General features: G+C 44.2%; 1 protein-coding gene across 5 annotated transcripts in view; it reads left to right on the top strand.

The window, feature by feature from the left end:
• The window catches only part of ACSS1 (acyl-CoA synthetase short chain family member 1), a 79483-nt gene that overhangs the window by 19985 nt on the left and 32773 nt on the right, over nucleotides 1-26725 (top strand). For 4 of the 5 annotated variants that reach the window (XR_012655651.1, XM_032770545.2, XM_075064544.1 and 1 more), the window contains 2 exons: nucleotides 15592-15791; nucleotides 18219-18394. Coding sequence is in view for 4 of the 5 variants with exons in the window: in XM_032770545.2 (XP_032626436.1) it covers nucleotides 15592-15791; nucleotides 18219-18394 (376 nt within the window). In the remaining variant the exon portion in view is untranslated. Of the gene's footprint in view, nucleotides 1-5725; nucleotides 6471-15591; nucleotides 15792-18218; nucleotides 18395-26725 lie in introns of those variants that run through there. The other variant, XM_032770547.2, reaches the window with a different exon arrangement.

Below are 26725 nucleotides of genomic sequence, written 5' to 3'. Positions count from 1 at the left end.
GACAATAATGATTCAACCCAGAATTCCAAGGGGCGGGGGAAACTGCGGGAACTATGGGATAGCTACGGAAGAGCTACCCACAATGCAACGCTTCAGAAATCGACGTTAGCCTCGGATCATGGACGCACAATGCTGAATTACTGTGCCTAGTGTGGCCGCATGAAATCAAATTTATAATATCAGTTTTATAAAATGGATTTTAGCTAATTCGATATTATCCCGTAGTATAGACGTGGCCTTACTTTCCCCTGCTATAAAGCTGGAACAGTAATACTTCTTCCCTCACACAGGTGGTATGTGGATTAAGTAATTCATATCTGTAAAGTGCTTTGAAGGTGAGAAGTGCTATATAATTGTTGATGTTCTAAAATAGAAGCATTATAGGAGAGAAGGATTATTGGGCTCAGTCATGAGTTGAATAAGACGCCTAAACATAGTATAAGCACCTATCTGGGAGGGAAGGACACTTCTTCTTCACTCAGGTGGGCAGAGAATGGGTAGGCGGAGGGGTGGGGTGGGCACAGCTTTGGCTCTACTCCCATCCCGATGTGCTGGCCAGCACAGATAGGGAAGTAAATTGCACCAGAAAAAGGGCTAGCACAGATTACTTCCCCTGTGGAGCAAGGGACTGAACTGGGATTCTCAGAATCACAGTTTGTTCCCGGCTCTGCTCTTCAAGCAGTGCAATGACACACTGGACTTTACTCAGGCTGCATTGCAATGTGCCAATCCAGCCCAACGTTACCAATTCCTTATCCCACTTTGAACTAAGGCAGGCACCACAGCACATGTGGTCCCTCTACTGTGGCTGTAGCTTGTAGCCTGCATTCCAGTTAGCATGAGGACATACAGAGTCAGGCATGCAAAAGGGAGTGTTATCAGCAAAGTTGACTGTATTATAGCAACTGAGGTAAGTACATTTTCTTGGAAGTTAATTCAAATGTTTCTTTATCTTAAAAGATCGATGAAGGAATGGGCTAAAACAAACAGCTTTGTGCAGACTTTCATCTCTGTCCTTACCAGCTAGATTTAAATGGTCCTATATCATCTAATAAAACTAACTGCCATAAAGATGAATTGACTCCTCTGAAGAGGGGCCTTAGCCCACGCCCAGCTGTTGCTAGGAGGGACAAGCTGTCACTGTTGAGCTACCAGAGATAGCAGGTGACAAGCAAGATAACTTAGGAGAGTGGGGACAAAAGACAGAGTGATGAATTTGAAACAGAGGACAGGAATTATAAGTGATCTCTCAGTGGTGAGCATGTCCTGTCCGTTAGGCCACTGGAGAGCATTGCTTCCTCAGGGAAGCAGTGTGGTGCAGTAGACAAGGCACTGGACTGAAAGTTAGGAGACCTGGGTTTTAGTCCTTGCACTGTCACTGAGCTGCTCTGTGCCTTACTTTCCCCATCTGTAAAATGGGGATAATGAGATTTGTCTTTTGAAGCACTTTTAGGTACATGGATGGAAAGGGCTGTAAAGGAACTAAGCATTGTTGGGGCATGTCTGAAGCTGGTTGTCAGAGGCAACAACCCATCTGAGGAAGCCAGCTGTTAGAGCAAGAGAGAAACAGGTTGATGTTCATGGAGGAGGGAAGCCAGTGTAGTGAGATCCAGCTGTCCAAGTGCGTGTTTGGGGTAAGGCACTCAATCCGGTCAGGTGCTTTTTGCCTTCAGCTCCCATGGAGATCATCGGGTACAGAGACTGCTCAGCACCTTGCATGTTCATTTTCAAAGGCCTTGTATAGATTAGGATTTAAAGATGTGATGTTAGCAAGTGTTAGCAAACAGGTTATAAAAGTCTAGTGTAGGGAAGGCACTGCTTTTAACACATGCTAAGTAGGTTGAATCAATGTCTTGTTAACTCAACCAGCTCAACATAGGTTAACGGCAGAGGATAGAATCCTGGCCCCATTGAAGTCTATGATAAAACTCCCATTGGCCGAAATGGGGCCAGAATTTCCCATAGGGGTCCATTTTTACACTAGACTTCTAAAATGAGTTAGCTCAAATATATTAACTTCACACCTTTAAATCCTGTCTACATGAGGTCAGAATGACCAGCTCACTGATGATGCATGTATAACAAACATTACTTTGCTAATTGGCTGAATCCTTTTGTTGACCATTGGGATGAGTCATAAGTTTAACTGTTTTTCATGTAACTTGTAAATTTAGAACAAAGCCTCCTCGTGACACTTCAGTAAAATTGGAGTTTTGGTTTTGTTCTTCATACAGAGTAAAAGGGAGTAGAGCTGACCAAAAAATATCTGTGAATTCTCGTTAGAACTTCTAAATGAATCCACTTCTTAGGCTATGTTTATATCCCTTTTGTGATAGGGAAACATTAGAACATTCTTGTGTATTGGCTCAAATGTTTATGGAAAAAGTTTGAAAACAGATGTCAGCATTTGTTCTCATTCCCTCCTGCTCACTTGTGTGGTTATGTAGTCTGAGTCACAACCTAGTTAGTTTTAAGTAAATAAAAATATGTACCCAGGGTGGTCTGTAAGGTGAAGAAATAAAAACACTTACAATTCACAAATTTGGGGTCAGATTGTGGAGACTTTACTCACTAGTACAGAGTTGCTCACCTGAGTAGTACCATTGATTTGAATGGGACTACTTGTTTGAGTAACTACTCCCCAAGGGGAGTTAGGGTTTGTCGTATTTGTGTGGCCCTGCAGTGTGCATCATATTTAAGTAATGATGGAATCTTAACACAGTGAAAAATTGTCCGGCTAAAGTCACAGGCCATCCAATTCACTGGAAGTGGTGTGGCTTCAATGCGATCAGCAGAAACTCTGAAAGCACACTTTTAGCTTTTCAAAACAAGGAGAAATAGCCAGCAATATTAGTGGACAAGTTGTTTCTGAGAACAGCTGCAGTAAGCATTTCTGCAGCATGCTGGCCCGACCGACATGGACTTCTGTACAGCAACAGAGCAGGATCCCTATTGTAGTGGTCGGATGCAGCTAAGAGTGGGCTGTTGACTTGCTGCACTGCCTTTTGCGTGTTTAGTCAGGGGCATCCTGTTTTATGCAAGAATACAGAAAGGTGGAAACAGAAACACACATTTGTAATACGTCAGATTAAGCTTTGTAGTATCCTCCTGAAAAGGTCTCGCTTAAAAATGGTATAAAAAATTATTTTTTTACACAGGATGTACAAAGAAACATATCACATTACAGAGGTTAAAGGGATACTTTCAGCTAATTTGGGCCAAAAATGAACTTTTGCTTAAAACAAAAAAGTTTTACAAAATCTATTATTACCAGATTTTTTTTACGTTAACATAAAAATTAAAACAAACATTTTGTTTTGTATTTAAACATTAATTTTCTTGGGGTGTTTGTGACTGAGCGCTTCCTTGTCGGGCTGAATTGGTTTGAAACTAACTAGAAATGAAAGTGAAACTCTCTAGTTTATCTTAATTGACCAAGATGAGGAAGACAAATAAATAGAATTAATAGCAGAAAAGTAAATTGCATTTTACAAAACTTTCATTTTTAATAATCTAACATATTAGTAGTAACCCAAGTAAATGAGGTTGTTTTTTTTTTTTTTTTTTAATAAATAAGTATTTTAACCTCACAGTGTCACTTTAGAGACCTGGTACCAATCTTGTCACTGAACAAATTATGGGACTCTTTGTATTCTCTATGAGTTGGCATTAGAGAGTGTTATGGCAGTTTTCATCTTTAAAGTGAAATCCATAAAAATTTAAAGTAAAAATGCACTACATACCTATTTTTTACAGTAGGTTCTTAGATTGAGGCTGTCATTCCAAAAAGTCAGATTTAAAACAGTAGTATGTCTTGTACTGAGTTTTATTTCCGTTTCAGTTTATCTTTGCTGATCACAAAGGTCAGTAACACAGAGCTGTTATGCATTATTAAAAATTTAAGGCATTTTAGCTTCACTGTAGTGACTCTAAAACAAATGAAGGCTAATTTGTGGTGCCATTCTGTACTGGCAAATTTGGAGGCATTATTTCAAGTGATCTAACTTGAAAATACCCAACAGTTGATGTTGTACTAAAAATGTATTCACCTGACCCATTGCATTTGCAAAGTTTGATCATTTAGGGTAAAGCTCTGCACACCTTTTGCTTCTATTGAATTCATTCATGTGAAATCAGAATTTTGCTCTGGTAAAGTTCAAAACTGATTGTAATGTTCCTAAGAACAGATGTGGGATAATTCTACAGCACTTTGCTTATAACAACACCTGCCTTTGACAAATGTCATGATGTTTGGGAGTGTTACATTTTTAAGTGTCTAAGAAAAAAAGATTTATAACCATTACAAATTTTTACAGGTAAAAGAAAAACAGTGTCAGAGGGCAGTTGGGTTTGAAACCAGAGTTACCCTCCTAATACAAAGATTTAACAGGTTGTTTTGCCTTTTATTAACTTTGTACATGGGACTCAAACCAAGACTATAATCTGTGGATCCTCAGGCAAGTACTGGCAGCCTTTAGATCCCGAATGGGGAAATTGGGCTGTGTATTACATTCCCATCCATGCCCTATTTCAAAGTGGAGGAACTGGCTGAGTGGTGAATTTCCTTCAGCTCAAATTTTGCTGCTGCATGGAAAGATGCGGTCAGCATGTGAGCTGTAGAGCCAGCTTGGGTTCAAAAGTTCAGGTCCCAAGAAGGAGGCTTGTGTAGCTTGTGCCTAGAGATGATTCAAACTAACAAGTTAGTGTTATAACATTCCAAACTACTGTAGTGTGACTATATATGGGATCAGATTTATTGGGAAAATGATCTAAATACATTTATTTTGCAAGATACCACATACAGAAAGAGTATTTGATGTAGTCTCTTATGTGAAAATAACTAGTCTCCTTTAGAGAACCGTAGATGATCTTGCTGTAGTTAAAGATCACACCAGAGTTACTGGAAAATGTTTCAGTAAGATAGGAGAACATTCATAGCCATGGTGAGAACACAGCTACATGCTGGTAACAGCCAGCTTTTCCAGGAGCCCTTAGCACTGATGGCTCTGTCAGCCATTTGTTCCAGGTATTGGGCGGTGGGTTTTGAGGATCTTGTTGCTTCTGTCTTTGGGAGGGGAAGGAATGGAAAAATGTGATTCAGGAGTTTTTAATGGAGGTACCATAGAGAGAAAAGGAAAAACGTTTGCATTCATTAGGTTATGATTTTAACAGGAGCATTGGCTCAGATAATGACTTGCTGGCTGAGTTCAAGTTTTCCGTGCTTTTGCCAGCAGATGTTGCTGTGATTAATGGGGCCAGCTCGGAGAGCTTGCACAGCATTTGTCAAGCATTCAGAAGAAAAAGAAAGCAAACAATTTTTCAAGGAAGAAAGTGACAATTATCCCAGCAGCCTGCTTCCTTCTGGTATGGTGCTTCCACACATGAAGCCTGAACCAAAGCCCTTTGAAATCAATGGAAAAACTTGGAAGCCCATTGATGTCAGTGGGCTTAAGACCAGGCCCATGGCCACGGAACCAGCTGCAAGAGCAGTGCTGTTGCTTCTTAGCAGGCAGGAATGTGCATGTTAGCTCCCTCCTGCTAATATTCCTAATAGTGCCATGTCAAATTCCACGAAAGAATAGGCTAGCCATGCAGCGCCCTGGCGGAGGGCATCTGAGTGTTGCTAGTGTGGCTCTTCAGTTATAGATTCAACTCCTACAGAGTCAGTTTTTAATTTTTTAAAAATTGAATTGATTTCCCCCCAATTCCTTCACCTCTGCCAGAGACTAAAGAGTGTATGTGTGGTTTAGAAGGACCCTGAGACTAGAGACAGTGGTTTGGGTAACAAGTTGCTTGCTTCCTCTCCCAGATCGTTATTGCAGATGTCAGATAAGACCAGACCTAGCCCTGGTCCCTGAGGTAAGCCACTAGCGATACCCTCTCCCAAATGGACATGTAACCGTTTGTTTATGGCCAGTTAGCCATGCTGTAATCCAGGCTAGTAGCAATTCATTTTTCAAGTAACATTTTGTGAGACCCGTTATTCCAGTTTTGTGCTGGTGTCAATCCTTCATTTCAACTAATTCTTCAAACTTCTTGTCTCTGTTTTTCTTGCTACAAGACACATTTTTGAAAAGAGAGTTCAGAATCTCATTCCTTTTGGGGACATCATTAATTTTATCTCCATCTTCATATATTAATGGACCTGTTGTCTCCTGGGTCTTTTCCTTTTTACATCTGTAAAACCCCTTCATATTCCCCTTAGCCCCTTTTGCTAGCAGGAGTTATTTGCCTTTGCTGTCCTTATCTTCTCTCTGCAGACTGCAACTGACTCTCTGAATTTCGTTGCCTCCCTCTTTCTCATTTCTAGTACAGGTTTTTTTAATTAACTACTGAGCTTTGAGCAGCACTATTATGAAACCTCTTTGTCCAGCTCTTAACTCTTGGAATCGGGTTTTTCAGAGGAACTGCAGTCTGTTGTGCCATAAACTGAAGTGTCTTTAAGATTTCCCCAGCTTTCTCTTAGATTGGTAAATATGAATGTTTCCTCTTTTTACACCATACTCACTAAATGTTTGACTTTCCCAAAAATCTTATACCCTTTCTTCATAAACCCATTCTTTGATGTCCTGAATTCAAGGCGCTTTTGATCACAGGTCCTAAGCTTCCTTATTATTTTGTCACTTCCTCCGTAGATCTAGACGGCTTCTCTTGCCTTCCCTCTGCATAGGAATATTTTAGATGTTTGACTGGCCAATAGAGAGTCAAATTCCCCTACAAATACACTGTCTTGCAGATGAGAAAACCTTGCAAGTTGCTCCAAGCTTGTTCATTCTCCTCGTTCTGGTGGTTTGTAGTAGATCCTACAGTGTCCCCACCACACCCTGCATTGTCAATTAACTCCCTTGCAGTGTAAAAGTTTTTGATGTAAAACTCCACCCCCTCCTTCCCTTCTTCCTCTATAAATATCATACCCAGCTGTATGGACATTTCACTTATGAGAATCATCCTACTGGGGTTCTGTTATGCCCACTTGCTCATAACCTTCATAATTTATTTAGCTTTGGGTGGTTCTTGTTTGGTTCCCATACTGCTGTTGCGTGCAGATGAGGAAAAAGCAGCTCTGGGGTAAAAGCCACTCTCCCATATAGATGCCTCTTTCCTCTCCAGGGCTGTTGTAATAGAACTCTGGTCTGCACAGCCTGAGGGAGCAGGTGGACGTTGCCAGGAAGAAGAGCGAGAGAGTCTAGGAAATAGCTACTTAACTTTACCCAGCTTTTTTTCTGCCTTTAAGTCCTTTGGGGTTTACAGTGCTTAAAACAGTGTAAATTATTCCCCTTCCATGATTTTTCAGTCCCACAGAGAATGTCTGCTTGTGGGAAGAGGCAGGTGCTGTGTAGCCTAGGTGGGAAACACAAGACTTGCAGAAGTAGCTTCGTGCCAGACAGGGATATCATTTAAGTTTCTTCCATGTAGATTCCATCTGCCCCACCTTCTAATAGCTACCTCCCCTCCAGGTCTTTTCCATTTTAGACCCCACGTCCAAGAAGGGACAACATGGCAGAGTGATAGTGGCTTAGCAGCCATGGGTCTGTCCTCCTTTTCTGTGCTTTTAAGGTGCAAAGGGGATGTAAAGTTAATAGGTCAATGGAAGAAAGAGCCTAAGGTTCTGTAAATGTGTCCTAATGCTCATTAACTCATTCAAGCTCAGTCATTAAGCAAATAACTCAAGATCAGTCATGAGAGTTCCTGTGTGTTTCTACAGATGCTATTCCTGAGAGCTAAGTAAATAAACAAGCATTTAAACAACAAGAGTATAACTTCTGAATTAGGGCTGTTTTTTGGCATTTCAGTAGTATACTAAAAAGCACAGACATATTTTTATCTTCATTTTCCATTGTGGTTACATGGTGGTCATCCTGCTTGCTCACAACCATCTGCTTGAGGCTCATTTTATCCTGTACAGCCCAGCTGATCAGCAAAAACAATTTCTGTTTGTCCTACTACATTTTATGTTTGGTTCATTATCATAGCTCTCAAGTGTTAAAAAAGATCTGAACTGTACCTGGAAGCCTGATGTGATATTTTGATGTAATGGTAGAGTCACAGTAATTTGTGCCCTGAGTCCTGATGATTATGTTTATTTAAAAATTACATTGAAACAAGGACTTGAAACCAAATGATTTGTCTAAACAAACTGCACAGTGGTTGCATTCTGTGCACATGGGCACACCTGCACACAGCACTGTCTGTATACCTATGTAGTTCTCATTTCTGTGGGGCCTTTCTGCATAGATTAGTGGTCTCCAACCTTTTAATGCCCAAGATCACTTTCTGAATTTAAGGGCAACCCAGGATCTACCCCGCCCCTTCCCTGAGGCCCTGCCTCCCTGGCCCACCTGTCGCTTGCTCTCCCTCACACTCATTCACTTTCACTGGGCTGGGACCAAGAGGTAGAAAGAAATTGACAGAGCCAGAAACGTACCCTGAAGTCACCTACTACAGGACAGGCCCAACAAAGAAAGTAACAGAACACCAGTGGCCATCACATTCAGCCCCCAACTAAAACCTCTCCAGCACATCATCAAGGATCTAGAACCTATCCTGAGGGATGATCCCTCACTCTCACAGATCTTGGGAGACAGGCCAGTCCTTGCTTACAGACAACCCCCAAACCTGAAGCAAATACTCACCAGCAACCACATTGGCCAAACCGGACAGTCTCTACGTAAAAGAATAAATGGACACAAATCAGACGTCAAGAATTATAACAGCCAAAAACCAGTTGGAGAACACTTCAGTCTCCCTGGCCACTCAATTACAGATCTAAAAGTCTCAATATTACAACAAAAAAACTTTAAAAACTGACTTCAAAGAGAGACTGCTGAATTGGAATTAATTTGCAAATTGGACACCATCAAACTAGGCTTGAATAAAGACTGGGAGTGGATGGGCCATTACACAAAGTAAAACTATTTCCCCATGCTTATGTCTCTCCCCTCCCCCCGCACCCAGTTCCTTACGTCTCCTTGTCAGTTGCTGGAAGTGGACCATTTTCATTATGACTACAAACAGTTCTTTTTCTCTCCTGCTGATAATAGCTCACTTTAACTGATCACTCTTGTTAGAGTGTGTATGGTAACACCCATTGTTTCATGTTCTCTGTGTGTATATATATCTTCCTACTGTATTTTCCACTATATGCATTCGATGAAGTGGGGCTGTAGTCCACAAAAGCTTATGCTCAAATAAATTTGTTAGTCTCTACGGTGCCACAAGTACTCCTGTTCTTTTTACAGTGTGGAGGGGCTCTGGCCTGAGCCTGGGGCAGAGGATTGGGGTGCAGGACGGGATGTAGGGTGCAAGCTCTGGGAGGTAGTTTGGGTGCAGGAGGGGGACTCTGGGCTGGGGCAGAATCAGGGCCGGCTCCAGGCAACAGCATTCCAAGCTGGTGCTTGGGGCGGCATTCTGCAAGGGGCGGCAGTCCCTGTTGTTTTGCCCCCAAGCAGCGTGCCGAAATGCCGCCGGCACAGGTGTTTCCACGGTGAGGGCAATTCGGCGGTAGCTTCTGTGTTTAGCTCTCCGGGGTGGCTTCAGCTAAACATAGAAGCTGCCGCCAAATTGCCGCTGCTGTGGAAACGTGCCTGCTGTCATAAGGGCACACGGACTGCCCCCACTGCCCGCAGTGGCAATTCGATGCGCTGCTTGGGGCAGTGAAAACTGTAGAGCCGGCCCTGGGCAGAGTGTTGGGATGCAGGAGAGGGCGTGGGTGTTGGCCCTGGGCGGAGGGCAGGGCTGGGGCAGAGGGTTGGAGTGGAGGAGGGGTATTGGGGTGCTGGCTCTGGAAGGGGGCTCAGGGCTAGTGCTTGGGGTGCAAGAGGGGGATCAGGACTGGGGGAGGGGCTTGGGGTGCAGGAAGGGGTTTGGGGTGCTGACTCTGGAAAGGGTTTCAGGGCTGGGGCTTGGGATGCAGGAGGGGATTCGGGGTGCAGGAGGGGGCATGGGATGCTGGCTCTGGGAGGAGACTGGAGACTGGGACGTGGCCTCCTGCTGGATGGCACTTAAGTGGGTGGCTCCTGGTCGGTGGTGCAACAAGGCTAAGGCAGGCTACCTACTTGCCCGGCCTCACGCCGCTCCTAGAAGGGCACAATGTACCACTGTGTCCCCTCTCTGCTGGCACTGCCCGCTCAGCTCCCATTGGCACAGCTCCCCGTTCTGGCCAATGGAAGTTGTGGGGGCAGTGCTTGCAGGCAGGAGCAGCATGCTGAGACCTCTGCCCTCCTTCATGGGGCCATGATGGCCACTTCCAGGAGCAGTGTGGGGCCGTGGCAGGCAGGGAGCCTGCCTTAGCGGCACTCAGCAACACCACGGGAGATCACAATCGACTGGGAGAGTCCCCAGGATTGACCAGTTAATCGTGATCGACTGTTTGGTGACACTGGCATAGAACATCATAAAGTGAACTATAGAGAGAATTATTTATTCTTGTTATGTGACCTTTTCAAACAAAAAGTAAAAAGAATATGGGAGCTTATTGAACAGGAAGTCAATGGGGTTTAGTAAGAACATAGCAAGATTAAGGGGAAAAAAAGTTGGACATTCATATGGATAACAAGAATATTCTGAGTTGAAAAACTTATTGCTAACAAAAGTCTTGGAAGAGATATTAAATATGCTTTCAGATTTAAGACAGCTTCTATTTGCAATCTCTAGCTATTAAAGATCAGGGTGAGACCTACTTTAAGGGGCAGATTACCCCACATCTGCTGGTCTATACTATTATGTTGACCACTTTTATAAGACTAGGATATATTTTTCTACAAAGTATGCCTTATGAGGTATCATTTGAAAATTCATAATCTGCTGAACATTATTGTCCTGGTAAAATACGTGTATCAACATTGTATGTAAAGTTATAAGATTCTGCTGTGTAGCATTGTTATAACATGCTCCAACGTTAAGAAAAGCAGGCCCAAACCAGTTTTTCCAGAGACAGAGAGACACTGACACCTCAGCCAGGTGTTAAAGAGCTATCACTTGCTTAAGCCGCCATTCTCCAGTAACAGGAAGGTGTGAATAAGAAATTTCCATTTAATCACAGGGACAGTTCAACCCTCACATCCACAAGAGACTACTTGTTGCTTGCACCCCAGTGTGGGGAGGGGTAATCCTTAAGGTGGGGGAAAGGGTGTAAGAATGGAGGACACAAACAACACAAATGACCTCTCTCCTCCTTCATCTCTGCTCATGACATCAATGACTCTCAAAGAACTAAACTAAGGGGAGGGGTCCCAGGCAGAAAAGAGACCCAGCCTGTGAAATTTATTGCAGTATATGGTGAGATGAAGTCTTTGATTTTAAGTTCACATAACTTGTTAAGTATTAGCTCCATTTTACTCTTTTATTTTCTTTTGTAACCAATCCTGACTTGTATGCATCATCACTTGTAATCACTTAAAATCTATCTTTCTGTAGTTATTTAACTTATCTTAACCAGTGTGTTTGGACTGGTGTGGGAAACTCCATTTGGAATAACAAGGGTGGAGCATGTAGCATTTCCCTTTGATGAAATGAGGGACTTTCTGTGAGCTTGCCCTGTCCAGCACATTAATGAACAAGACACACATTTCTGGGGGGACAAGGCTGGGACCAAGAATTAGCAGGTATCTCCCTGTGTATAATTCGTGAATGACTGATCAGAGTGCTCATGTATTTAGCTGGGAGCGAATCTGCAGGCTGAAGGCTGTGTGAGCAGGTGTAGGCTGTAACTGCAATACTGGACTGTGCTGGCTTAGTCTCCGTAGTATAGACCTATCCTTAGCAAGGTTGTGTGGTTTGGCCACATTAATTCATAATGCGGTGTGGTCTGTGTAGACAAGAGTGAGTTAGTTTTTGCTGGCGAGTGGAAGAGTGGCAAGGGAGAGTAGAACAGAGTCAATTTTCCTTTTTAATGGTTGGATGCAAAATATCATGAGCTTCTGTCAAAAAAAATACTGAAGCCATCCCTGGACCTAATGTGGTGATAGGGGGCACTGTGCTGCAGAGATGGGGTGGGTGAGTTACTAGAGGGTACTTTCCTGTCTGAGTCAGTACTGACCCCAATGTACCAGTGTGGTGCTAGAGGAGATCAGATATTTTACACCCACAGACACCAAAGTCCAATGAATTTCAGAACCTAGGAGAGAGTTTTCCTCACATGTGATCTCCCTGCCGTGACCCAGGGCTGTTGTTTCCTGGGCTGTGGTGGCATCAGCAGCTTGAAGCTCCTGCTGCCTTCACCGGGCCCCAGAGATTTCCCTACCCCTCTGGCTACTTGGCTCACGCTAGCTCCTTTACCAGTACCATATCCTGGAGCAATCTGGGTTGCTCTTGGAGTTCTTCAATCCAAGCACTAAACCATGCTTAGACCCGTTTTGTTTGTGAAACGTGACAATATCTTAAGGGCCACCCAGAGGATTCAGGGAGCCTGAGGCAAAGCGGGGGAGTGGACATAAAAAAGGCGCCACCTGCTGCGGCGCTTGTACTCACCGGTTGGTGCTCCGAATCTGTGGCGGCAGCGGGTCCTTCACTCGCTCCGCGTCTTCGGCAGCACTGAAGGGCCCCCCGCCGCTGAAGTGCTGCCGAAGACCCGGACCGCTGCCAGGTAAGTAAAAATTAAAAAGGCGCCTCTAGACAGGGAACGGATTCTCGGCTAGGGTTGTGGGGCCCCTGCGGGGCCTGGGGCAAATTGCCCCACTTGCCCCCCGCCCCCAGGCGGCCCTGAATATCTTCCCCAGGTGTGGCAGTTCTGGTCTGTTCTCCACAGTACAGATGTTGAAGGAAGTGTATGAGAAGTTGCAAACTGTGACGTGCACAGTGCTGTTTTTTTTTTGTTTGTTAGAGGAACATTTCTGCCATTAACCCAATGTGTCACATGGACAAGCAGTGTGAATAGTGCATTTGTTTTTATTCATTGCTTTTGGGTTTCTTTCTACAAGGAACTGGATTGTGGTTTTGTTCTTGTGACAATGACCCCCTGTAACGCCATTCCAAATAATGTCATACTGTAATGAAATTATACATTGTAAGGAGCATGACCCAGTTGTTGATCACATTCTTGTAAAATATACTGTTCAGATTAGTCTCTCGGGTATATTTCACTCTGCCTCTGCTCTCATACATGTAAAATAAATGCAGTGTTTATCCTTGCAGCTTAGAAATTTCTGAAACATCAAGTAGTTACTGCAGTTCTGCTCCAAGATGCCAAAGTTGTTTTGTTTAAGTGAATGTATGGCCTAATTTTCAGAAACTTTGAGCAGCCAGAGCTTCCACTGAAGTAAATGAGAGCTGTGCTGCTCAACAGCTCTGAAAATCAGGCCATTATGAGGAGACAAATATAGTAATAGGCACGCAGCTACTGCAATTCTGCATTGCTTTGGCAACCTGGCAAAACACAAAGACACATTACTGTCCGTTCTGTTGCCATCTACATTGTTCCACTAACGTTATTCATAGGTTCGTTCATCTATTCAAAGGCCAGAAGGGACCATTGTGATCATCCAGTCTCACCTCTTGTAACACAGGCCAGAGAACTGCACCAAAATAATCACTAGAGCAGATCTTTCAGAAAAAATCATCCAGCCTTGTTTTAAAAATTGTCAGTGATGGAGAATCCGCCACAACCTCGGGTAAATTGTTCCACTGGTTAATTACTCTCACCATTAAAAAATTATTCCTTATTTCCAGTCTGAATGTGTCTAGCTTCAACTTCCAGTCATTGAATCATGTTAGAATTTTCTCTGGTAGATTGAAGAGCCCATTATTAAATATTTATTCCCCATGTAGCTCCATATAGACGGCAATCAAGTCATCCCTTAATCTTCTCTTTGTTAAAATAAACAGATTGAGCTCTTTGATTCTGTCACTATAGGCATGTTCTCTAATCCTTTAATCATTCTCATAGCTCTTCTCTGAAGCGTCTCTACTTTATCAGTGTGCTACCCTATACAGACAGAGGAGTTTCAACTTTTGTTTTTATCGCAATGAAGTCTCTGCTTCCCTGAGGTGATTTTGAAAACTACTCACATTCTGTTGTCTCTTAATGCAGTTTGCATGCTTAGGACCGTATACTTAATCTGCATATGCAGCTCCCGTTGACTTTATCACCAGGGCCAGCTCCAGGCACCAGCTAAGGGAGCAGGTGCTTGGGGCGGCGAATGGAAAGGGGCAGCACGTCCGAGTCTTCAACGGCAATTCTGCGGTGAGTCCCCCTTGGAGCGAAGGACCTGCTGCTGAATTGCCGCCGAACAATGAAGCGCGGCTTTATCTCCCCCCAACCCGCTTTGCTGCTTGGGGTGGCAAAAAAAATGGAGCTGGCCCTGTTTATCACCAGTACAGATGCCCACCTGGATTAAAGACAGTATACAATAACGCTTTCTCTGATGAAAGCATGTCCAGTGAACTTCATTGGAGGGCTGCTGTGCACTCTCTAGAGAGCTGAAAGCAGCCTGAAATGTTGAAGACCAAGGCAGCTTGTTCTGGGAGTGTCTCTCTTAAGTCACGTGGCCAGGTGTTCTGCCTCTGCAGAAAATGGAAGATGTTTGTGAGAATAGCAGATGCTAGCGGGGACTAAATTTAGTGGCTCGGAAAACCATTGTATTTTTTTTTTAAATCATTATCTTACCCAGATGGTGAATTTGATTGAGAAATGAGTGGGCAGCTTGGAACGGTGAACTAGCTTAAACCAAAATTCATATAAAAACATATTAGCTTGATTAAAATTCTAGTAGCCTGATGTGCATTAGGTCAGACTAAATTATCATGATGTCCCTTCTGGCCTTAAAATCTGTAAGTCTAAATATGTTACCCTGTCATTAAAGATAATCTGTGTCTGTGTGAACCCTGAACCACTTCTTGCCTCCACATATCTCTAAATAGCCTCGTCTTCATTATTTCTTGGCTGTCTCCTCAGCTTCTCTTCTGAGTGCTGCATTGGTTATGTGCAAGTGTTGATTTTGGCTAGGAGCTGAGAAAGCTGGAAGATTGCACTGTTTACATCAAATGTAAAGGAGATACAGATCAGGGCATAGACTGAGAACTGCTGGCACTTCAGCCTTTGCTGTCTTATCAGCTCTCCAATGGCCTCATATAGGGTATGTCTACACTGCAAGCAAAGATGTGATTGTGGCAAAGGTAGGCATACCTCTCCTGGTGTTAATCCAGATAGCACAGGTAACAATAGGAGTCAAGACAAGATGGCATGGGCTTCAGCACAGGCTGGCTGCCCGAGTACAAGCCAGCCAGGGACCCTGGGTACCTACTTGGTGGGGTTGCTAGCCTCCACTGAAGTCCATACCACCACCTTTATGACTATTAGTACCTGGGCTAACTAGATATAAAGTTAGCTTGGGTATGCCTACCCATGATACAGTCAAGTCTTCCCGTGTGGTATAGCCATCCCCAAAGAAGTTGGAAAGTATGGTGGAGAAGATTGAACCTTGTGGGACTATATAGATAAGAGCTTTGAAAGTGGATGAGCAGTTGCTCATCATGGCCTTCTGGGTTCAGGTTCATACATTTGTTCTATGTAGACCTAAATCTTTCTTTACGAGTAAATGAATGTAAAGCAGCTTGCAGGTGAAAATGACAAAAAACTCTCTTTCTATGCTGCAGGGAACTTCTGGACATGACCTGCCGTCTGGCCAACACACTGAAGAAATATGGAGTACAAAAAGGGGACAGAGTTGCAATCTATATGCCTGTGACTCCAATGGCTGTGGCTGCCATGTTGGCTTGTGCCAGAATTGGTGCTATTCATACAGTGGTCTTTGCTGGATTCAGTGCAGAATCTTTAGCTGGGAGGATCATTGATTGTAAGTAGTTTTCAAAGGATGCTCAAGCATATTAGGAAAGTGCTCTGCTCCTTGGAGGATTGATCCTTTGATCCAGATTCAACATTCAGCTTTCAAAGAAAGGCACACCCAGAATATGTTTCACTTATTCTCATCTTACTGGGAAGTTCAGTTCTCTCCTTAGCAGAAGGATCAGAGTACAATCACTGCATTGACTTTCTATGTTCCTGATTGGCATGAGTGGCTGTGGGTTTAACAAGCTTTTAAAATCACTATAACATTCAATCAGTTTTAAATTGCTGTCAAATAATGTTTAAACCATAGGGAAAACTGAGACCTCTTGAGGGGAAGGGCAGGCTGATTATGTTCTCTTACAGTGAAGTGACAGTTTCCTAATGCATTCTTGTGAAGTGCTAACTCTGCAGCGTATAATTATTTATTTGTATTTTTAAAGTGCCTAATGGCCCTGTAATCAAGCGCAGACTCACCCCCATCCACTATTCCCCACTTCGCCTCAGTCTTGGCTACTGCCCAGTCTTCATCTAGCCTCCATTCAATGGGGCAGACTGCAGGATCAGCCACTCATCACAGGCAAAGGGGTTTGGACCTGCTGCCTCTGGCTACCCATGGGCTGCCCCTGCAACCCAGTATCTAATAGGCCTTACCAGGCCTGCAGCCTGGGGCTTTTCTAGACCCAGGGCTGGCGCTTCCTGTAGGTGACCCTAGGCGGTTGCCTAGGGTGGCAGAATTTGAAGGGTGGCATTTTGCCGTCCTCATCAGAAATTCAGTGGTGGAGGGTCCTTCAGCTCCAGGTCTTCAGCGGTGGGTCCCGGAGCGAGTGAAGGACCTGCCGCCGAAGTTCCCCGAAGACATGGAATGGAAGGACCCCCGCTGCCGAATGGTCAGAGGAGGAGCGCTGCTGGCCGCCTAGGGTGGCAAAATCCCCGGCGCAGCTCTTGCCTAGGCTGGAGCTCCCAGCTCCTCTGGCCCTTCCCCAGCCCTGCTCCAGTCTAGGGTCTTTACTTAGCACTTTGCAGCCAGGCCCTTCTCCTTCTACAGCCAGAAGGAGACTGACTGGGCTCCTGGCTCTGTGCCACTTATATGGGCCTGCTGGGCCTGACTGGGGCTTGGCCACAGCTGAGCCTACTTTCCCCAATCAGCCCAGGCTTCTTTTCCTGCCACAGCCCTCTCCCAGGGCTGTTTTAAGCCCTTCAGGGCAGGAGCAGGGTGACCACCCCACTACAGGCCCCAATTAAAGATCAGGGGCCCATTGTGCTAATCATAGTTTAAACATATTGAGACAGTTGCTACCCCAAAGAGCTTATAATATAATTCGATAAACTAGTGATACACAACACAGAAACAAAGTATCAGAAGGCAGAGGTTTAATACATAACATTAGGTGCTATGATTATTACAATACATCTTTTAAAAAGTCATCTTTCTGTATGGCTAGCACGAGGAATTAAGTCTCGGTGTATTTTGAATGGAAGGTAATCTAGGTGGGGCAAGTAAAGGTTTTGGCTGCTCTCCTATCTCTGGTAACTAGTGTAGGGGTTATGGATAAACATTCTTTTATTATACAGCTATATATCTTCTACATAAATAACATAGCATGAAACGTTTGTTGCAATTTGAAGTGCTATTTTGAATTGGTACAGTTGTGATATGGCTCCCAGACAAATCCAGAAATCCTGAAAACCCCACATGAGTTAATGGGGTGCTAGAAATCCACTGAGATCTCTAAAAACAACAACAACAAACAGAACAAAGGAGCCTGAATTTGCTTGGAATTGGGGTTTAATGGAAGAGTTGAAGGGGCTGTAATATCTACTCCATAGAAAAGGTATGAGAGTTGTGTGGAAGAAGATGGTGTTTACTCACTAAGAGACCTGATCCAATTCCCGTTAAAATCAGTGAAAAGATTCATTGATTTTAGTAGGCTTCAGATCAGACCCTAATTCTCCTCTTCTACCTTAGAGATTGCAAAGGCCATCCTGCCTTCAGTGTACCAGGATTACAAGGAGTGTTTGTCAGCGATGTTGGCAGTTACCATCTGATAGAATTTCTGAGTAGCCGCACTCAGGGGCGGCTCCAGGCACCAGCACGCCAAGCACATGCCTGGGGCGGCAAGCCAAGGGAGGGGCGCTCTGTCGGTCGCCGTGAGGGTGGCAGGCAGGTTGCTTTTGGTGGCATGCCTGCGGAGGGTCCGCTGGTCCCACGGCTTTGGCGGACCTCCTGCAGGTGCGCCATCGAATCCGTGGGACCGGGGACCTCCTGCAGGCAAGCCGCCGAAGGCAGCCTGCCTGCCATGCTTGGGGCAGCAAAATACCTAGAGCCGCCCCTGGCTGCACCATTGTAATATGCTACTTAACATTCCTATGCGTGCCACAGGGTGACAGTAGTGAAAAAGAAACTGATAGGTCTGCAAAATCTCTCTCTTGTTAGCTGGCTGCAAAGCTGTCATTACCTACAACCAGGGAGTCAGGGGAGGACGAGCTGTAGAGCTGAAGAAGACTGTGGATGAAGCTGTAAAGAATTGTCCAAGTATCAAGCATGTCTTCGTGGCTCAAAGAACAGACAGCACAGTCCACATGGGTAATCGTGACATTCCTCTTGAAGAAGTACGTTGACTTTGTTAAATGTAGCCCTTTTATCTAGGTATTTCCTACAGGGTGTGATGGTTTATATCTCAGCAGGTCCCCATGCCAATTAACAAACACATTTTCAGGGAAAGTCAGAGGCAGGGCTAGAACCTGTATTATTAAAATGACTACGTAAGGGCCCTGCTGGCAGAGCTAAGGAGAAAGTACAATCAGCTTAATCTAGAACAGACACACTTGTAAATAACTCAGACTATTCTATATTGGCCTTTGTTGCTATGTAGTCTCTGTTCATTGTCCTGACAAGGAATATCTATATGGTCTGTGTATTCTCATTTTATAAATGTGGTAGATTAAAAGAATTTGAAGCAACTATGTATTTTCTTTTCTCTCCTTTTACTATTTTAAAACTCAGTGTTTTTTATTTTGAACTGGTTGCTACAAATGCAGGCTCCTGGCTTCAGTCTGTCCTCTCTGACACATGTAACAAAGGCTATGTCTACACAGGGATAAAAAATCCATAGTTGGCCTGGATCAGCTGACTTAGGCTCCTGGGGCTTGACCTCTGGGGCTGAGAAATTGCTGTGTAGACATTCGAACTACGGCTTGAGGGTCCCAGAGCTCAGGCTCCAGTCCGAACCTGAGTGTCTACACAGCAATTTTTAGCCCTGCAGCCTGAGCCCTTTGAGCCCAAGTCAGCCGCAGCTATGCCACTGGGCTTTTATCAGCTGTAGACGTGTACCCTCAATCCTCAGTCACCAGTTTTGCTTACTCCAAGGTAGGGATGTAAATACCATAAAAAGTTTACTGTTTAAATGATTAAGAAATATTTTGTTTAAACGGTTAACCGATTAAAGGGCCAGCTGGTGTGGCCGGGGCTGATCTGGCCAGTGCGGCTGGGGCTGGAACCACTCCGGGCGGGGCCGGTGAGGCTGGGGCCGCTTTAAGCGGGGCCGCTGGTGCCAGCCAGTCAGCTGGCCTGGGGGTTAACGGTTAAGGCAGGTTAACCAGTAAGACTAATGCTTATCGACTAACCAGTTAATATTTTACATCCCTACTCCAAGGCTCCCTCTGCCACCCTAGCCTTAACCTCCTTCCCCAGATCAGAGTAATGGTTATGGCATCCTTCTCCTAATCTGGGCCCTAAGAGTGCTCTAAACAAAATGGTGTTACTTACAGTGTCTGCAGCTTCTGCTGCCTGAAGAAACTCTTGCATTTACACACAGCAGGTGTCCTAGAGGTCCTACAGGTACTGACTATACTGGTTAATTGCCATGACCAGAACAATGTCTTTCATTGAGGGAACCAGAGCAGACTATAACAGATTCTCCCCAGTGTGAGAGGTTGCAGCTGCATCAGTTGAGAAGATGGCCCTTTGAATTCCATTCCACAGTGGACTGCAATGCCTGGTGCTTGGAAATTACCCCAAATCTTCTCTCCCTGCAAGAGTCTGAAGCATCAAGGAGTGCTTCAGGAATTCCAGAATATATTGATACTAGTATAGCCGTAGCCATGCTGTGTCTGGACATGCCAGGATGGTTCTGTCAGTCTCTGAGGAACGTCATTTATCTTCCAAAACTGGACGTACTGTATGGAGCTGAAGAAATAAACAAGACACAGGAGAGGCCTTAATATATGGAAAGGACAGTGTAATTGTCCCATCTCTACTGAGAATGAGTGTTTGGGAATATTTACAGTCTACATGGCCTGGTGGAGAAAGGAGTGACCATTAAAGTGTATTTTGTACAGCTGGGAACGTGCAGCTTGATGCAGAGTAGCTGTGTCAGTTTGCCAGAAGCAATAAAGAAAGAACTTGGCACTTTTGCCACTGGAAATCACTACTTTGCAGCTGAAAAGCTACTCAGGAGTGAAAATACATGTTCTGGGCCAAGTATGTTCTAGTTAAATAGGAGGTACAGCTAATAAACGCTAACCAGAACAAGCCTGCCTTGTTGGTCCATGAACCACGTATACACTGGGATAGTGATGTCTCCCTGAGTCTGCAAATAACCTGAAACTATGGGTCTGAGAGACGTAAACCGACCAGACATCAGTTAATCCTGAAGCTTAGCAACATAATTATCAGTGTTATTAATTCTTTCCTTGTTGATCATTTTAGTAGAAACATCCCGCTACTATGTTTATCCCACAATCCCAAACTGCCTGCCATGCGATCCAAGGTATCAAAAGCCCTAACTATTCCTTTCTCTAGTAGTTGACAAAAAACTTCCAGCTTCTCTTTTTTGCGGTATGTTCTGTGTTTTTAATACAGAAATCTGAGACACATTGAAAATAGGGCAGTGTGAAAGAAATTGAACTCCCTGTTAAAATAAATGACGCAGGGATACTGTACGGATCAGCAGGACTTGAACCCAGGCCTGCAGGCAGCCAACATCCCCACACTGTCACTTGGTGGCAGTTGTAACCTGGCTGCCCCCTGTGACCCACAGTCCACAGAGGTTTCTATGACTGCCCTGCTTCTGAAATCCTGGGATTGTTGTTGGCTCTGACTAGGATTCTGACTCCCAGTCAACCTCTGGAACCTCAACACTGACCTTGATGCCTGAAATTGACCCTCAGCCTGTCTCTGACTCTGACCATTGGCTTGACTCTGGGCTCTGACTCCTGCTCTGACCCTTGGCTTTGGTTCCTGGCTCTCAAGGTCCTATCTACCTTTGCCCGAGATCCTGACACAGACTAAATTATTCATTTTCATATTTAATTCACTAATATTACTCCAAATTTGAACTGAACCTATGCTGCTGCATTGGAGTGTCACAGGTACCAGTTGGTTGTGCTGCAAAATTTAAGTCCATCTTGCTGTGGAGCCTGTGGGAACTTTGTCCTGCCTGGACTGGGTATATGACCATTGGAATATGCATTGACTAAAGGTCACAATAAATACTGTGATACAGCATGGCCAGAGGGCAGCATAAGAGTGTTAGCAGGGGGCCTTATTCCCTGCCAAGGGAGGAAGGTTTGCTTTAGATTAACTAGAACAGCTGTGGCCAATTAGAGCACCTGACTCCAGTTAGAGCACCTGACTCCAGTCATGGGATATAAACCCCTGCTTCAGTCAGACAGGGGGTGGTAGTTGAAGGAGAAAGGTTGGATTGGAGCAGAGTGCAGATTGCAGAAGAGAAGAGTTTGTCCAGAGAGAAATAGAAGGTTTGGAGGAGTGCTGCGGTGGATTGGGAAGCCCAACAGAAACCCTAGGTAAGGGGCACCAGGCTTGTATAGAAGAGAGGTGAGAAGCCCTTCACAAGCTGACGGGTATGAGAGGGAAGTAACCCAGGGGAAGAAACCGCTAGTCAAGTGGTTCACCACAACCCCAGGGCCCCTGGGTTGGGACCTGGAGTAGAGGGCGGGCCCAGGTCCCTCCCTCTCCACTCCCCTCCTCCCAGGACACTAGGGGAGTGATTAAGAAGTGGTTCAGAGGCAAGCAATATCGCCCTGAACCTACCCCAGAGAAGAGAAAGCGCGAGACCCAGAGAACAATACCGGCAATTTGCCACAATACATGACATGAAGAGATCTATCACTTGCCTGCTGTGTAAAACTTATTTCTGACCCTATTGGCTGCTTGTTTTGGTAAGACTGATTTGTCAAATGCTTAGAAGTGACTGGAACTAGATGCAGGCTCTGAGGCATATTTCCTTGTAAATACAGATCTGCTTACAGTGTTTAAAGGGCACTTGCAGTTAGTCACATGGATCTTGGGAGAGAGACGCCTAAAAAATCTTGAGAGAAGTGCTCATTCCCCAAGAACAGTATAGAATCTGCGGGAAGCAGGCTACCTGTCAGTTTTCCAGCCACATGTGGAGTATCTGGAATATGCTCAGTGCCACAGACTGAATGCACCTGAGGAAGAGGTTGCAGTTGTAGTCCTGGCAGCCAGGCTCAAAAATGTTTTATGAAGAATGATCATCTTCAAGTCTACTACATTTCTATGACCTTTTGGGGAGATCTTTCAGCCATGTTAAGACCTTCACGTGAGTTGTTGCAGAGTGACAAGCCATGGAAATAGAGGAGTGTGATGGTACTTCAAAAAATGAAAACAAAAGCAAGAACAATCAATACCTTGGGGTATTATGATACACACCACTCCAAAGAGTCTGTGATGTATCACCATAAAGAATAGGAGTTGTGATATTGCACGAGGCTGAAGACGGCAAGAAAAGATGGGTTGTCTTTATTAATTCTTAATGTATTATATTTTAAATATTTTTTTACATAAAAGCAGGCCCCCAAGGAACATGGCACTGGACCTGGGGCACACTTGTAACCTGGGCCCCTGTCCAATCCCACATGGATAGATGCATGGAGATAAACATACTCACGGAAATTGTATAAATAACATTTAATCAAATTCATATGTCCGCAGTTGAGTCTGAATTTATTTCTCATGGTGATGAGCTTGTGGCCTTCTGGCCAGGGCCACTGCAAGGATGTTTCGTGCCCTAGGCGAAACTTCCACCTTGTGCCCTCGCCTGTCCCCCTGCCTCTGCCCTGAGGCGCCCCCCCCCCGCAGCAGCTCTGCCCTGAGGCCCTCCTCCCCCCCCGCGGCAGGTCGCCCCCTCTGCGGCAGCTCCCTACCTCCCACCCTGAGGCACCCCACCCCAGCTCACTCTGCTCTGCTTCCACCCCGAGCACGCCATGGCTGCTTCACTTCTCCCACCTCCCAGGCTTGTGGCACCAATCAGCTTAGGCGCCGCAAGCCTGGGAGGCAGAAGAAGTGAAGCACCACGGCGTGCTCAGGGAGGAGGGGGGGCAGGGGTTAGTTGGGGCGGGGAGTTCTCCTGTGTGCTGCCCCCCCCAACTTGCTGCAGGTGGCTCTCCCCGCGCTCCCCTGACCCAGCTCCCTCCGCTTAAATGCCGGTGGCGACCAGGGCGGCCGAAGCCAAAGAAAATGGTGCCCCCAAATCCTAGTGCCCTAGGCGATGGCCGAGGTCGCCTAAATGGTTGCACCGGCCCTGCTTCTGGCTGGGTCCCTCACTGGGACTGTATGCTGGCAAAGTGTCCCCATTTCCCCCCCTTTATTTGTGGCCTATACAGTGCCCTAACTTTGCATGGCACTTTACAGAGATTTAAAAGAATTTGTCTCCACCCTGCCTGGTCTTTACTTTCCCAATTAGGCACAGCCCTATGCTGCAGGCAGTGTGGAAACACACTGTTCTAGAGCAGTGGCACCCAACCTTTCCAGACTATTCTACCCCTTGTAGAAATGTGATTTGTCGTGCATACTCCCAGTTTCACCTCACCTAAAACCTACTTGCTTATAAAATCAGACATAAAAATACAAAGATGTCACAGCCTACAGTTACTGAAAAATGGCTGACTTTCTCATTTTTACAATATAATTATAAAATAAATCAACTGGGCTATAAATATTGTCATTACATTTCAGTGTATAGTATATAGAGCAGTATAAACAAGTCATTGTATGAAATGTTAGTTTGTACTGACTTTGCTAGTGCTTTTTATGTAACCTGTTGTAAAACTAGATGAATATCTGGATGAGTTGATGTACCCCCGGAAGACCTCTGCGTATCCCTAGGGGTACGTGCGTAATTGTGGTTGAGAACCACTGTTCTAGTGGGAGCAGTGGGAGACACAAATAAGAAAAGAATCTCTGTTTATAGCAATGAACCATTTATTATGATACAATTCCGCTAATATCACTGTAATTGAAAATTTTGCTTAGTTACAGTAACCAATCCCTTGAGTCAGCTGTACCAACATTGGATGACTGAACATGCAACATTGGGCATTGATTTTATGTATTTATTGTTACAGTACTGAAGGCCAGAAATCAGCAGGACTTAGTAATGCTGATGGTTTACTAAAGTTGCATTGAATTTTGGGGAGAGTTCCACAGAAAAAAGGACATTTTCTCTGGTTCATACACTGATTAACTGCTTTGTGTCCTTGGAGAATACTGCTGAAGAGGCTTGGAAAGACCCTGTTCCCTCCCAAATTAGTAGGTGAGCAATAAATGGCCAGTCAAATTTTGTGGCAGAGGAGGCTTTGGAACATCTGTGAGAAACTGAACAAGGTGGTTTACGTCAGGGAACTGTATCTGATAATCTCTCCATACTATGGAGCAAGAATGTGACAGGATCTGCACAGAGAGCATTCTGGGTCACGTCACATGGTGGCTGAAGTGAGACGCTATTTCTGTGATCAGAATTTGATTAAGATTGAGCAAAAGGCTATAGAGTTTGCATATGATAGTAATGAACACTCTAACCTTAGCACTTGTGCATCGGGGCAAATGGCTGACTTGAGGATGGCAGTGCCTGCATATTAATTTTCCTGAGAAAGATAAATGATGCTTCCTTGTATAGGTCAGCAGCAGTAAGAAGTAACTTCAGCATCCACAACAGCCTTAACAAAAGCCACTAAGGAGTTTATCTGCATTATATATACTCCCTGGGAAGATGGTGTTTGATAATTGCCATGAGTAACTGCTGAAGAACTCCAGCAATTTATATAGAAGAAAATTAAAACATCCCTCCTCTTCCAATGGAAAGAAACAGTAAAAGATCAGTATGGGCAGTGAAGAAACAAGTGCTAAGTACTGAGACAGTAAAAATGAAATGATCCTGTAACAGGTACCTTGTTCTGAACAGAGTTTACACACGCTAAACCTTCCTAGGGTTTGACTTAACTGGTCATTTAAGTTACAACAGCATACATTTCAGTCTAAACTTTCTCTCCAAGATTAGCTATTCCTAAAGGAGTTGTTTTTGCAGGACCTCTGTTCCAGATCTCTGCCCTTAAGGGAGACCTCAACCTCTCCCATATCTCAGCTGAACTAACTGAATCTACCTGCTAGTATGAACCAGCAGTTATTTCATAACACTTCCATGCAGAGTTCAGATGCTTGATAACATGATGACTCATCAGAGCATATGCTTACAGCCTGATCCGCAAATTATTTCTCATGTACCAGTTCACTCTGGACACTTACTGGATGCTCAGCTGCTGAATTATTTCTGAAATGATGGTTAAGAAACAGATTTACTCTTTCAAACTTAATCTGCTCAAATCAGTATAAACAAAGCAAGAGAGACAAGAAGCCTAGGCTATGGTATAATAATTCAGAAGTAAAAATCAGTGAGAAAGTGATGGTACGATTGTTCCAGTAGAGGAAGAGAATTAGGAAATTAGAACCAGCAGAAAGAGGCTGAGGCTTTTAATGCATCTGGTTTTTATTGGATCTGGAATATGTAAAGTACACATTGACCATCTAATGACATTTCAGGGTAAACGTTCTTCAGAACTAGTTGGACGGTGAGCAGCACATTATATTATTTTAAGGGCTGTCGATTAATTGCAGTTAACTCACGCAATTAACTCAAAAATATTAATTGTGATTAAAAATTAATCATGATTAATTGCAGTTTTAATCACACAGTTAAATTTCAATTGGTATTCTATTGTTTGTTAAATATTGTGGATATTTATTTCAATTACAACACAGAATACAAAGTGCACACTGCTCACTTTATATTATTATTGTTATTACAAATATTTGCATTGTAAAAATAATAAACAAGAGAAACAGTATTTTTCAGTTCACCTCATACAATACCCTAATACAATCTCTTTATCATGGAAGTGAAGCTTACAAATGTAGAAGGTTTTTTTGGTACATAACTGCATTCGAAAGCAAAACAGTGCAAAACTTTAGAACCTACAGGTCCACTCAGTCCTACTTTTTGTTTAGCCAATCGCTAAGACAAACAGTTTGGTTACATTTACAATGTCACCAGAAAGTGAGAACAGACATTTGCATGGCACTTTTTTAGCCGGCATTTCAAACTATTTACCTGCCAGATCTGCCAAACATTCGTATGCCCCTTCATGCTTCGGCCACCATTCCAGAGGACATGCTTCCATTCTGATGATGCTCGTTAAAAAAAAATAATACGTTAATTAAAATCAACTCCTTGGGAGAAAATTGTATGTCTCCTGCTCTGTGTTTTACCCACATTCTGCCAAATATTTCATGTTATAGTAGTCTTGCATGATGATTCAGCACATATTCATTTAAAGAACACTTTCGCTGCAGATTTGACAAAACACGAAGGTACCAATGTGAGATTTCCAAAGATAGCTGTAGCACTCCACCCAAGGTTTAAGAATCTGAAGTGCCTGCCAAAATCTGAGAGGGATGAGGTATGGAGCATGCTTTCGGAAGTCTTAAAAGTGCAACACTCTGATGTGGAAACTATAGAACCCGAACCCCCAAAAAAGAAAATCAGCCTTCTGGTGGCATCTGACTTAGATGATGAAAATGAACATGCGTTGGTCTGCACTGCTTTGGATTGTTGTCAAGCAGAACCC

The sequence above is a fragment of the Chelonoidis abingdonii genome, chromosome 3 (genome assembly GCF_003597395.2).
Source record: "Chelonoidis abingdonii isolate Lonesome George chromosome 3, CheloAbing_2.0, whole genome shotgun sequence".
Lineage (NCBI taxonomy): Eukaryota > Metazoa > Chordata > Testudines > Testudinidae > Chelonoidis > Chelonoidis abingdonii.
The sequence above is the reverse complement of the archived record's forward strand: the minus strand, read 5'-3'. Positions and strand labels throughout refer to the sequence as shown.